The sequence below is a fragment of the Borostomias antarcticus genome (genome assembly GCF_949987555.1).
Source record: "Borostomias antarcticus genome assembly, chromosome: 1".
Classification (NCBI taxonomy): domain Eukaryota; kingdom Metazoa; phylum Chordata; class Actinopteri; order Stomiiformes; family Stomiidae; genus Borostomias; species Borostomias antarcticus.
This window is the reverse complement of record NC_140234.1, coordinates 42,016,551-42,029,196: the sequence shown is the minus strand read 5'-3', so window position 1 is coordinate 42,029,196 and position 12,646 is coordinate 42,016,551. Positions and strand designations below refer to the sequence as shown.

The 12,646-nt window shown below is 39.9% G+C and overlaps 2 protein-coding genes across 3 annotated transcripts in view; both read right to left on the bottom strand.

Moving 5' to 3' along the window:
• tyw1 (tRNA-yW synthesizing protein 1 homolog) overlaps window positions 1–4,382 on the bottom strand; it is a 31,275-nt gene extending 26,893 nt beyond the window's left edge. Inside the window, exons 1-2 of one of the 2 annotated variants that reach the window (XM_084447533.1) lie at window positions 4,341–4,382; window positions 408–597 (exon numbers count right to left, since the gene is read on the bottom strand). In XM_084447533.1, the coding sequence (XP_084303659.1) occupies window positions 408–583 (176 nt within the window). In that variant the 5' untranslated portion in view covers window positions 584–597; window positions 4,341–4,382. Of the gene's footprint in view, window positions 1–407; window positions 598–3,104; window positions 3,160–4,340 lie in introns of those variants that run through there. The other variant, XM_084447534.1, reaches the window with a different exon arrangement.
• A 921-nt stretch (window positions 4,383–5,303) lies between these two features.
• The window catches only part of tmem120ab (transmembrane protein 120Ab), an 11,079-nt gene continuing 3,736 nt past the window's right edge, over window positions 5,304–12,646 (bottom strand). The window contains exons 7-12 of the mRNA XM_084447592.1: window positions 12,200–12,265; window positions 7,332–7,393; window positions 7,146–7,238; window positions 6,696–6,760; window positions 6,083–6,151; window positions 5,304–5,766 (exon numbers count right to left, since the gene is read on the bottom strand). Of these exons, the coding sequence (XP_084303718.1) occupies window positions 5,650–5,766; window positions 6,083–6,151; window positions 6,696–6,760; window positions 7,146–7,238; window positions 7,332–7,393; window positions 12,200–12,265 (472 nt within the window). The 3' untranslated portion in view covers window positions 5,304–5,649. The remainder of the gene's footprint in view (window positions 5,767–6,082; window positions 6,152–6,695; window positions 6,761–7,145; window positions 7,239–7,331; window positions 7,394–12,199; window positions 12,266–12,646) is intronic.

Below are 12,646 nucleotides of genomic sequence, written 5' to 3'. Positions count from 1 at the left end.
TCACTACTGCTCAGTGAGCACCTCCTCCTCCTCTCACTACTGTTCAGTGAGCACCTCCTCCTCTCACTACTGCTCAGTGAGCACCTCCTCCTCCTCTCACTACTGTTCAGTGAGCACCTCCTCCTCCTCCTCCTCCTCCTCCTCCTCCTCCTCCTCCTCCTCCTCCTCCTCCTCCTCTCACGAGTGTTCAGTGGGGAGGCAGCTGCTGCTTTTGCTCTACAGGTCAGGCACATGTGTACAGAAACACAATCCTTCAGCCACAGCCCCAGAGACAAGGTGCTGCCGACACACAGAGGCTAGACTGCGTTCAGGTTTGATTAGGCCCCTGCATGTTCCAGCACCATAGCCAGCGGGGTGCGGCTGGTCAGCGGGGTGGTCAGCAGGGTGGTCAGTGGTGGGCTACTCACGGCATGTCTAGCTTCTTGAACTCGGGGATGGGTTCCACCTTCTTGCGGGACATGAGCCAGTAGACGAGCAGACCAGCGATGATGGAGAACAGGAAGAGGTCCAGGTTACTGAAGAGTGGCAGCTCCTCGTCCAGGGGCTCCGGGTGGGCGCTGATCTCTGGCTCGACGTCGGCCATGTTGACATGCAGCACTAAAGGGAAAAGGAGATTGTTGGTCAATACAGATGCTGTCAGCATCCAAGGGTGATTCAAATACTGCATCTTAAATAGCTATAAATCAAACAGCAGTGTTTCTCCTAGGATTTTTTTCAGGGGAGGTGGTAGGCCTCCCGAAACTACAAGTGTTGTCACGGATACAAGCATGTCACAGATACATGGTGTCAACATTGTCATCATAGATGTGCCCAGTTTTATCTGTGCATTTCTCTACACTTAGCTGAAATGAAACGAGTGCACATAACTTGGGTGAATAAATATTAATATTAACAATATTGATGATGATGATGATGATGAATATTTATTTACAAAAAAAACAATATTGCTAGAAAAAACATTTCCTGCAGAAATGTGTGAATGCTGAACAGCAGAAAATAAATTGCAAAAGCATTGCTGATAATGCACAGCCTAAATGGGGAAAAAATGGAACTAAGCAATTTAGTCCACAACACATGGCTAATGTTAGCCTACAATATATGCCCTTCATAGTTACTAACATCATAAGACATAGACTAAACTGTGGTTACATTACTTATGTAGCTAGCTACAGCAACAGAAAATATTTTGATTTCATCATCTTTCACTCTCAGTCAGAAAATGTCCGCTAGCCACAATGCTAATTTTCGCTATGTTAAACTCCATTGACCTCTACTAAAAATGTAAGGGATCTAAAAGCCACCCCTCTAAGGCAATGGTAGGGGAAACACTGAACAGGGTTATTCGAGTTTTGAACAAGGGTGTGATTCACCACCTAGCCACCAGAGGCCGGTGGTGGGCTAATAGGCCTAGTAGCCTAGTAGGCTAGTAGCCTAAACACTGATTAGTGAAGTAGAGGAGTAGGATTGGGGCCCAGTCCCAATGTCCACCCTTGCAGACTCGCAGACTTAAGGGCGCGCTCCCGCGAAGTCCGCGAGGGCTTAGGGGTGTCCCAATGTCAACTCGGCAAGTGCGCGAGGGCTCTCCGGCAGCCATTTTGAGCCCTTTATGGCCCCTTCCCGTAAGTCTGCATTTCTGCAGACTTAGCCCAAGGGAATTACCCACAGTTCATAGCGTCGTGACGTGAAACACGGGGTTACCTGAAGAACAGCCAATAAACAAGCACGGACAGATCAACCAACCGTAACGTTCACGTTACAGAACAAAATATGTTTTCATGTTTTCAGCTGGACTTGCTTATCTGCACAAGTAGCCTTATAATTAATTTGGTTTCATTATTTTTAAGTATGGGTTATTAACCCCATGGGTTTGTATAATGTGATTTGTTTAAAAATATGTAGGCTATGGTTATAATTTACATCGATTTCTGTTGCTCTAAATCATATGATTGCCCAGTTAAAAGCAGTATGACATTAATTACCCATTTCGGTGCAGTGTTCTTTGAATTGAGATTTCCAACATGAATATGGAAAGAGTTGTGAGGTGCAGGAATGTGTATACATAATATATTATCATTCTTAAGTTAATACTTTTGGATTCATCACAAACAAGAATCACAGGCAGTAATGTAGGATCGATGCGATCCTACTAACAAATACTGGGTTGGGTTGATATTTGATCGCAGATGCGATCGCATATGACCACAAAATGAAATGATTTCAAGTTGAACAAATGTTTTGAGGGTAACACAGAGAGTTCTGATAATGTAAAGGGGATTTGACTCAGCCAAAATTAATTTACACGAAGGCCTACAAGAAAAACATGTACAATTTACAAATTGATTTAAAAAAAGCCCCACGCCCACAATAGTAAGAAATATGTTTTCACGTCAACGTAATGTGATGTCACAAGTGCTGTCCCATTCCTTGTTATACCAATTCGAGCCCTTGCAGCCTCTCACACTCGATCACTTCACCAGGTGACGTCAATAAGTCTGTGAGGGCTCAGGGCTTGAGGGTTTAGGGGGGACATTGGGATTGGGCCATTGAGTGTTGTGCCCTAAGGGGGGGTATTTTGGTTGGACCTGGCCTGGTTGCCTGAGTCATCTCTTCATGATGCTGCCCACCTCTGGTAAAATCGCCTACATCCTCAATTGAAAAAATCACACTGTTCCTAACTTCCTACCCTGGTAGTATAATGGCCTATGTCTACCTATGCCTATGTTGACTTAGGCCATTTTATTGTTTGTGCTTTTTGAAAAACTTGAAAATATGACTTAGGCCATTATTTTAAGAAGGTGACAACATGCGGCTGTTTTTTCCATGAGTGCGAGTTTCACGTGCTCGTGGTCGAGTGCATAATGCACACTCCCGCCTGCAGCCCCACCACCAGTGTGTACCCCCACCACCAGCCCTACTAACCATGAACGCACTAGACTCACCAAACAATGACAGTTCAGGCTAAATGTCAGTCAGTGACTGACTGACTGACTGATTGATTGATTGATTGATGACAACTTTAATTAGGCTGTAGGCCTAAATACTTTTTTTTTTTTAAATACAGGCTACGATTTCAGATGCTTTGAAGATTGAGAAGTCTGTCAAACCAGTCACACGGTCTCCAGGTGTTGCCGTGCCATTTCACTTCACCCTCTCCAACAATAACATGGGTCCTTTAATACTGAGCACAAAGCTCTTTTCTTTAGATAAGACGTGCATTGTTTCCATGCCTACAGTTGTAGCAACTTGATAGCCTTGCCAACTAAATCCCTTGATGGATCCCTTTCCCAACGGGGTGTATTAGCTGAGCCAGCTGAAAAACCAAATGACATCTTAATGAGTCGGCCAGTCTTTCAAAAGAGTATATGTTTATCATGACTCAGCATAAACAACAGAACCGGCTGAACAGGCATTGTTGATCTTTTTATTGTGATAAACGCATTATTTCAGTGGCTAGCCTACTCCAGGACAGTGTGCTGATTAAATGCCAACTGAAATGATTTTAGTTTCACATTGTCCTCATTGAATGATTATTCATTTACGGCCATGATAGGTCAGTGAGCGAACGGAGTTTCAGTTCGTATCAGCTTATTTTTGATGATTCACTATTCCCCGTCACGTAGCCTACACAGAAACACCAGTGAAGAGTTAAAATCCAGTCCTTATCAAGCCGGGGCCAAGTTAGCTAGTTAGACAGCATGGGGACGGGGAATAGACTCCGGTAGGCGACACTTTCCCCTACCGTTGATTAGATTAGATTAGATTAGATTAGATTAGATTAATAGATAGATAGATAGATAGATAGATAGATAGATAGATAGATAGATAGATAGATAGATAGATAGATAGATAGATAGATAGATAGATGCGTGTATGTATGCATCTAAATGTAAGGAACTAGAGCACACACGTGTGTTGATCCTGTCAAAGCATGTCTCTAGCACGGACCCAGGCTGTACAGGATACCTACCCTACTCTACCCCTTTCCATGGAAAGTTCCATGTTCCAGCGTTGTAGGCTAATCCTTAGTTTAGCCTACTCTGTTCCCCAAATGGCTTAAAATGAAAGCATAAGTACCAGTAAAGAAAGACATGCCAAATTAATCCAAGTAGTGGCCTAGCCTACATTGTTTCATATCAGTGAGCAACAGGCTCACATAGTTTCGGTAACATTTAGTGCTACTTTGTTAGCTACCAAAATTAGCAAACGCAAAAGCAAGACAATTTTAGAAAGTACACTTTCGTCCATTGTTAACATGCCGAGAACTTCTGATATCTGCTCATTAAATTCCACAAAGCAGTATTCAACAAGCCCGACAAACAGATCAAAATAGCGTCGCTTACCTTTCTGTGTTCACTGTCCAGAGAAGTCCCAGCGCTGCCGCGGCACAATGCGGAAACCTCGGAGCACCGCGACCCAACCACCCCTCCTCAGGACGGGGGGGTGGACTGTTATATAACACCAAAGCACAGCACGCTGCCCAATGCTTGAGGATAGACCCTTTCCACCAAGACACGGCAGATTCGTGGCTTCAACCAGTCTAGCAACTTAATGAATAAATATGACTTTGGTATTATGTGAATTTGCACCGCGCATTGAAAAAATGGACTGACCCATGAATGAATTATCTAAGGACGCGGGCAGGGTAATAAAAGGCAGAGTGCAGCGGGCCAGGGGTCACGGTTATATAACCCTCCCATTAGAACGAACTGTTTGTACGTCCCTGAGAGAAGTAACCTTCAGTCATGTTGAAGTTATCGTCCTCCCCGTGGAGGCCGGACAGGCTTGAAATTGTACTGAGGGTAGAGATAAAAGATTTAAACTTTGCCTCTTAACCATTAACAGAATTCCCTCTGGATTAACGTTTAATAATATAACATTAATTAGGGGATGGGACACACCTAATTGGTTTTATAATTTAAAACATAAACTTAAATAGTTCTACATAGCCTACATCAAACAGAAGATATCCAATGGTACAGGATCTGAATATGTTTTATTTAGCCAGATACCTGTAAGTTTTCACAAATGCCAGGAATTTGCTTTGGACTGTTGGTGCATAAAATTAAATAGACAATAATAGACAAGGTGCAAGGACAGTGACATCTTCATATTTGTCATAATAATCAGTTAGACCACTGTGTTTATGCATTCTTCTTAAAGTTGTGTTCATTGTACACAACAGTACTCAACATTCTTGTAGACTACATAAGACCACATTTTCCTGTGTCACAAGCTGTAAAATATTTTAAGGAAAAAAAAGAAAAAAAAAGTTGAAAGATATGTCCCATTTCTGTATAATTTTATTGACATTCAACCTTTTACAACAATTCAGTTGCTGTTTTATTGTATTGATTAGAAAATCAATACAAGACTCTTCTCTACTTAATCAAATCAACCCAATTGCAAATTGATGGATATTTGACATTGATATTTGATTGAAAAAATGATTCATCCAAATTTATCAAAACGCACATATCTGTTTTAGCAAAGTAACTCTTCTTCCTCCACAAGTGGGCCAGAACGCATCCTCTTTCACACTACTTCTGATAGGCTTTGGTTATGAAGATGCTGCTGTGAGCGGAGAGAGGAACCTTCGGGAGGGACCCTGTCGTTTCTCTTCATCTAACCTCCCCTACTGAGCGTTACACATCACTGACTCTTGTTCCTGGCCTGGTTCTTGCTCTTCACCTTCTGACGGACAACAGCAACGGTAGTGAAGAAGTTCCCCATGAAGAGAACCATGAAGCAGTTCCCACACATGGACACCTGGAAAGACATGGCAGACGTGATTAGGTGTCAGGGAGAGGCCTGGGACATCTTCACGACCGGCAGTATGAACGTTTTCCTGGTCGTAGGAATATCCAAGACCACCCTTGTGTGAACAAAAGTGAAGTAGGCTGCACTTCAATCCAATCCATTTTTACCACACATTAATCTAATTCTGGGACCCCAAGGACATCCAAGTGGATGTGAGGCCCTCTTCATTCCCCATCTGAATGAGCTCCGGGGCCGTCTGGGGTTTACCACGGGTCCAGACGGGCTGTCTGGGGTTTACCACGGGTCCAGACCAGGGCACACTGACCTGCCACTCTGTGCATTCTGGGAGCTGTGCCATCCTGAACAGAGACAGACCATTGTACAGCTGCCAGAACTGCAACACACACAACGTCCTGAGTTATCGCTTGTCCTTCATGAATAGTGTCATGTACTGTAATAGGGTGTAGTGTGTATATATGTATATATATATATATATATATATATATATATATATATATATATAGTGTATATGTAAAATGTGTACTATATATATACAATGTATATATGTGTGTATATATATATATAATGTATATATATATATATATATATATATGTAGTGTATATGTCTAATGTGTACTATATTGTATATATACAATGTATATATGTGTGTATATATATATAATGTATATATATATATATATATATGTAGTGTATATGTCTAATGTGTACTATATTGTATATATACAATGTATATATGTATATATATGTATATATATAATGTATATATGTATAACAGGCTGCTAAAACGTGACAAAGCACAACTCAATAACTGACTCAGCAATGTGAACAGTGTGAAACGCATCACTTCCTCAGCGTGACCACGCACTGCATTAGTGCGGGGGAGTGAAGCAGCTGACTTGACGGTACGGAGAACTCACATGACCGAAGAACAGGAAGGGGAGGAGGAACGACAGCCCTCTCCACATCCAGGACTGGAAGCCCTCTGACAGGGAAGACCAGAGGATTTCAACTCTTTATTAGGTAGAATGGTAAATGGACTGCACTTACAGTATATAGCGCTTTTATCCAGAGCGCTTTACAACGAAGGTCTATCATTCACCCATTCACACACACATTCACACACCAATGGCGGCAGCTGCCATGCAAGGTGCCAGCCTGCTCACTGGGAGTGATTTGGGGTTCAGTGTCTTTGCTCAAGGACACTTCGACATGTGGACAGGAGGAGGCAGGATTCGAACCGTCATTGGATGACCCACTCTACCACCTAAGCCACAGCCGCCTCATAAAAGACAGAGTAGATTTAAATATTGAAGCTCCTTATTGGGCATAAGCATGGAGTATCTCACTAGTAGCACGTTTTGTCTCACCTACAGTCAGGTCCATGTTGTGTCTTTCTCCCAGGGCTCTCAGTCTGTACAGACAGCCGCTCTGATAGTAGCACTGCAGACAATGAACAAAACCTGGGAGGAAAACACATCTGTCAAACTCACTCTTAACCTTCGATTTAAGAAGGATTCACCAATGTTTGTACATCCATATTTTGTTGACCTTACTTTGATACATGGAGTAGGCAAGGAATGGGTTCCTGAAACTTTGGTACGGGATGCCATCTGGCCTAAGAGACAGAGAGTTACTTGTTGTACATATTACTAGCTAGTTACATTAACACATTGTGATGGTGCAGTAGCCATCACTTGGAAAGTTGAAATGTCCTTCCTTGACAATGGCCCTGGCTGTTGACCAAGACTGTCTAGAGCTGTGGTTCTGTTCATCATGGCATGACCCCAGACAGAAAGACTGTCTAAAGCCTGCATTACACTAATAATATGTATTTTCATGGCTATGTATTTGAACCACAACAAAACAGTCCATGATTACCAAGGTTATTAAAGTTAAAGGAGTAGTAAAGGGAAAATGCATGTTTAGCCCTGTTTTAAGGTTACTTATAATCATATACAATGGTTCAGATCAAAACGTTGACAAAACTAGCACTTTTGAGAAAGTCTGATAATTGCTCTACCACCGTTTTGGTAATACAATGGATGTGGGTGTGCACCTTGAAAAATCTTTCAAAAACATGTTAAACTCTCGATTTCAAAGACAAAAAGCTCACCGAGGGGGTAATAGGTGTCCGTTGGTGTTCTGACATCAAATTCGCCGCAAAGTATGAATCCTGTAGGGTTTTATTGATCATTTTATGAAATCCATTGACTTGTATTGAAGCGACTGTTGTAGATGTGTAGATCAATCCGCAGAGGGGATTCAGGAAGCGGAACTACTTACGGTAGCTATTGTTATTGTTTATGTTGCTAGGCTACCTAGTTTGCGGAAGTTTACACACGTATGTGCTGCGACTAAATAGTTCTTTGCTAAATATTTAAAAAAGCCTTTCCAGATGAACTAGAATCTTACTTTATGGTGAATTATATGGCAGAATGCAAACTAACACCTCGGTGAGTTTCTTGTCTTTGAAATTGAGAGTTTAACATGTTTTTTTTAATGATTTTTCACAGTGCCCACCCACATGTACAAAACGGTGGTAGAGCAATTATCAGACTTTCTCAAAAGTGCTAGTTTTGTCAACGTTTTGATCTGAACCATTGTACATGATCATAAGTAACCTTAAAACAGGGCTAAACATGCATTTTCCCTTTACTAAATTTTCCCTTTAATGAAAACTAACTAAAAAACTAAGTGTGAAAAAACATTTTAGTTAACTGAAATAAAAATAAAAACTAGGCTTTACAAAAAACGATAACTAACTAAAACTGTATTGTGTGTTTACAAAACAAATTAAAATAATTGAGAAAATGTCCTTAGTTTTAGTCTTTTTCATTTCATATATAAGCCTAGTATTTTGGGTGGATATGAAATCTATCCTCTATTTTTTCTTTAGCCGTGTCCCTGAGCAGGAGTAACCTGACGTGCGCCAAATGGTTTGTTTCACACGGAGTGAAACAATGTGAACTTGCGAGATCAGGATAGTCTTATGAGGCTAGCGCAGAAGAAAAAAATAAATAAACTAAAACTAAGCATTTTCCAAAAATAAAAACTAAACAAAACTTGCAAATCTGCTTTAAAAACTAATCAAAACTAAACTGAAATTGAAAACAAAAAGTTAAAATGATATAAAAATAAAAAATTATGAAAAAAACAAAACTATTATTAAAGCTGCTTCGCAGCGATGAGGCGGGGCCAGGCAATTTCCGACAAGTTTAGGAGCAATAAGCGAGAGAATAGGGCAACAAGAAAGTTGACATTCCAATGTTCATTTTGTACATTCATATCGTAAAACATTTGTAAAACATTTTGATGCGTTGTAAGCTCGATTTTGATAATTCAACAATGGTCAATGAGTTTGTGAATTACAGTCTGAAGATCCAGTGTAGCAAGTTTGGTGTTAATTGATTGAAAAATGTTGGATGAGATATGTTTATTAATTTTTACAGGTTTTGTTTGCTTTTCTTCATAATTGAACATTAACTTCAGCAGCTGTGTACTCAGTCAGTTGCCAATCAATCGATTTAGTCATTGTAATCCTCGGCGGGGGTTGGGTAGGGTTGCCAACAGCGATGTCTCCGATTCGTGGAGCTTGTGTTGGATTATGGGTAACGTAGTTTTCTCTGTATGAAGTGTTGGTTTCAGAGGACAGAATTTAACATATTTTAAAAAATTCAATTTTTGAGATAAAATTCTGAAAGAAAAATCATACTACATCTTGGATATGTGGCTAATGTTGTCACTTTTTATGAGGATGATCAGACATTGATTTGGCGAGAATTAATAGGAACTATATACAGAACTGTTAACAGTAAAACTTTTTGATGTGCTGTGGGCTCAATTTTTCATATTTCAAAAATCTGTGAGGATCCTTTGGTAAGGACAGTCTGAAGATACAGTAGATCAATTTTGGTGTCAATTGAACTAAAAATGTGGGAGGAGATAGGTTTGATAGGTTTAACAGTTTATGAAGAAATCAGAGTGATGGACTTCAAAATTCCTGCAAGGTCAAAGCGTATGAAAGTTTTGTCTCACTTGGGCCTACATTCACGTGGTGGTTTTACAGTGAAAGCACCTATGGCTGATTTGTTATGATTTTTTAAAGTTTTAAACTTTAGACTGTTGCTGTAGCGCCACCTTCAGGTTTATTGACCTACAATGCAGGTTGAGGACTTTGGGTATAGTACTGGAGCTATGTGCAAATTTTGGTGATTTTTTGTCCACGGGAAGTTAGACTTCAGTGGAAGATGGAGAATAATAATAATAAGTAAAACATTTTGATGCATTGTAAGATCAATTTTGATAATTCAATAATCTGGTCAATGAGTTTGTGAATGACAGTTTGAAGATTCAGTGTAGCAACTTTAGTGTTAATTGATTGAAAAATGTGGGTTACAGGTTTTGTTTGCTTTTTTTTCATAATTGAACATTAACTTCAGCAGCTGTGTACTCAGTCAGTTGCCAATCAATCGATTTAGTCATTGTAATCCTCGGCGGGGGTGGGGTAGGGTTGCCAACAGCGATGTCTCAGATTCGTGGAGCTTGCGTTGGATTGTGGGTAACGTAGTTTTCTCTGTATGAAGTGTTGGTTTCAGAGGACAGAATTAAACATATTTTAAAAAAATAATTTTTTGAGATAAAACTGCAATAAATCATACTACATCTTGGATATGTGGCCAATGTTGTCACTTTTTATGAGGATGATAAGACATTGATTTGGCGAGAATTAATAGGAACTGTATACAGAACTGTTAACAGAAAAACTTTTTGAAGTGCTGTGGGCTCTATTTTTCATATTTCAAAAATCTGTGAGGATCTTTTGGTAAGGACAGTCTGAAGATACAGTAGATCAATTTTGGTGTCAATTGAACAAAAAATGTGGGAGGAGATAGGTTTGATAGGTTTTACAGTTTATGAAGAAATCAGAGTGATGGACTTCAAAATTCCTGCAAGGTCAAAGCATATGAAAGTTTTGTCTCACTTGGGACTACATTCACGTGGTGGTTTTACAGTGATAGCACCTATGGCTGATTTGTTATGATTTTTTTTTAAGTTTTAAACTTTAGACTGTTGCTGTAGCGCCACCTTCAGGTTTATTGACCTACAATGCAGGTTGAGGACTTTGGGTATAGTACTGGAGCTTTGTGCAAATTTTGGTGATTTTTTGTCCACGAGAAGTTAGACTTCAGTGGAAGATGGAGAATAATAATAATAAGTAAAACATTTTGATGCATTGTAAGATCAATTTTGATAATTCAATTATCTGGTCAATGAGTTTGTGAATGACAGTTTGAAGATCCAGTGTAGCAACTTTAGGGTTAATTGATTGAAAAATGTGGGTTACAGGTTTTGTTAGCTTTTTTTTCATAATTGAACATTAACTTCAGCAGCTGTGTACTCAGTCAGTTGCCAATCAATCGATTTAGTCATTGTAATCCTCGGCGGGGGTTGGGTAGGGTTGCCAACAGCGATGTCTCAGATTCGTGGAGCTTGCTTTGGATTGTGGGTAACGTAGTTTTCTCTGTATGAAGTGTTGGTTTCAGAGGACAGAATTAAACATATTTTTAAAAATTCAATTTTTGAGATAAAATTCTGAAATAAATCATACTACATCTTGGATATGTGGCCAATGTTGTCACTTTTTATGAGGATGATCAGACATTGATTTGGCGAGAATTAATAGGAACTGTATACAGAACTGTTAACAGTAAAACTTTTTGATGTGCTGTGGGCTCAATTTTTCATATTTCAGAAATCTGTGAGGATCGTTTGGTACGGACAGTCTGAAGATACAGTAGATCAATTTTGGTGTCAATTGAACAATAAATGTGGGAGGAGATAGGTTTGATAGGTTTTACAGTTTATGAAGAAATCAGAGTGATGGACTTCAAAATTCCTGCAAGGTCAAAGCGTATGACAGTTTTGTCTCACTTGGGACTACATTCACGTGGTGGTTTTACAGTGATAGCACCTATGGCTGATTTGTTATGATTTTTTTAAAGTTTTAAACTTTAGACTGTTGCTGTAGCGCCACCTTCAGGTTTATTGACCTACAATGCAGGTTGAGGACTTTGGGTATAGTACTGGAGCTTTGTGCAAATTTTGGTGATTTTTTGTCCACGGGAAGTTAGACTTCAGTGGAAGATGGAGAATAATAATAATAATAATAATAATAATAATAATAATATAGGCAAATACAATAGGGTTCCGGCAGCTACGCTGCCTGGCCCCTAATAACCTTGGTGATTGCATGGGCGACTACAACGACGCCACTACAGCCAGCTCAGAACACTCAGCTCAGGGCGTTTTCCAGTAGTTCTCGCTGGAGTACAGATGCTAGGCGCAAACGGAGGAAAATGTATGCTTCTTTCGGCAAATACACATGACTGTAATCTAGGCCTCAGTCTCTGTTTGCGCTCACCATGTCAGCATGACTCCATACAGGAAGGCAGACACGTAGTGATGAAAAACCCACCAGCCTTTGATTCTGAAACAAAAGGAAAGCACAGTAAAAAGAATGAAAAAGGGTCCTGACGGTGATTAAACTGAATTAAAAATACCTAGATTAAAAGTGCTGTGTGTGATTTTAGCCTAGTGGTGAGGTTGCAGATTGCAGCCAACTGAATAGAATTACAAGGTGAAAAATGGCGGCCTCCGTGGAAGGACCCGCTCTCTATGTAGGTATAAAGGGCTCATTCTAAGGTAACTAAAAAAATAATTATTTTTATTTTCATTATACACTAATTAAAACATACTTTTGAATATTATATTCCATGTCTGCCAAGTGTACAGAAAATTCTGCCACATAATTGTACACACTAACAATTTGACAGGGCCATATTAGAAGAGTGAATATGGATGTAGCTGA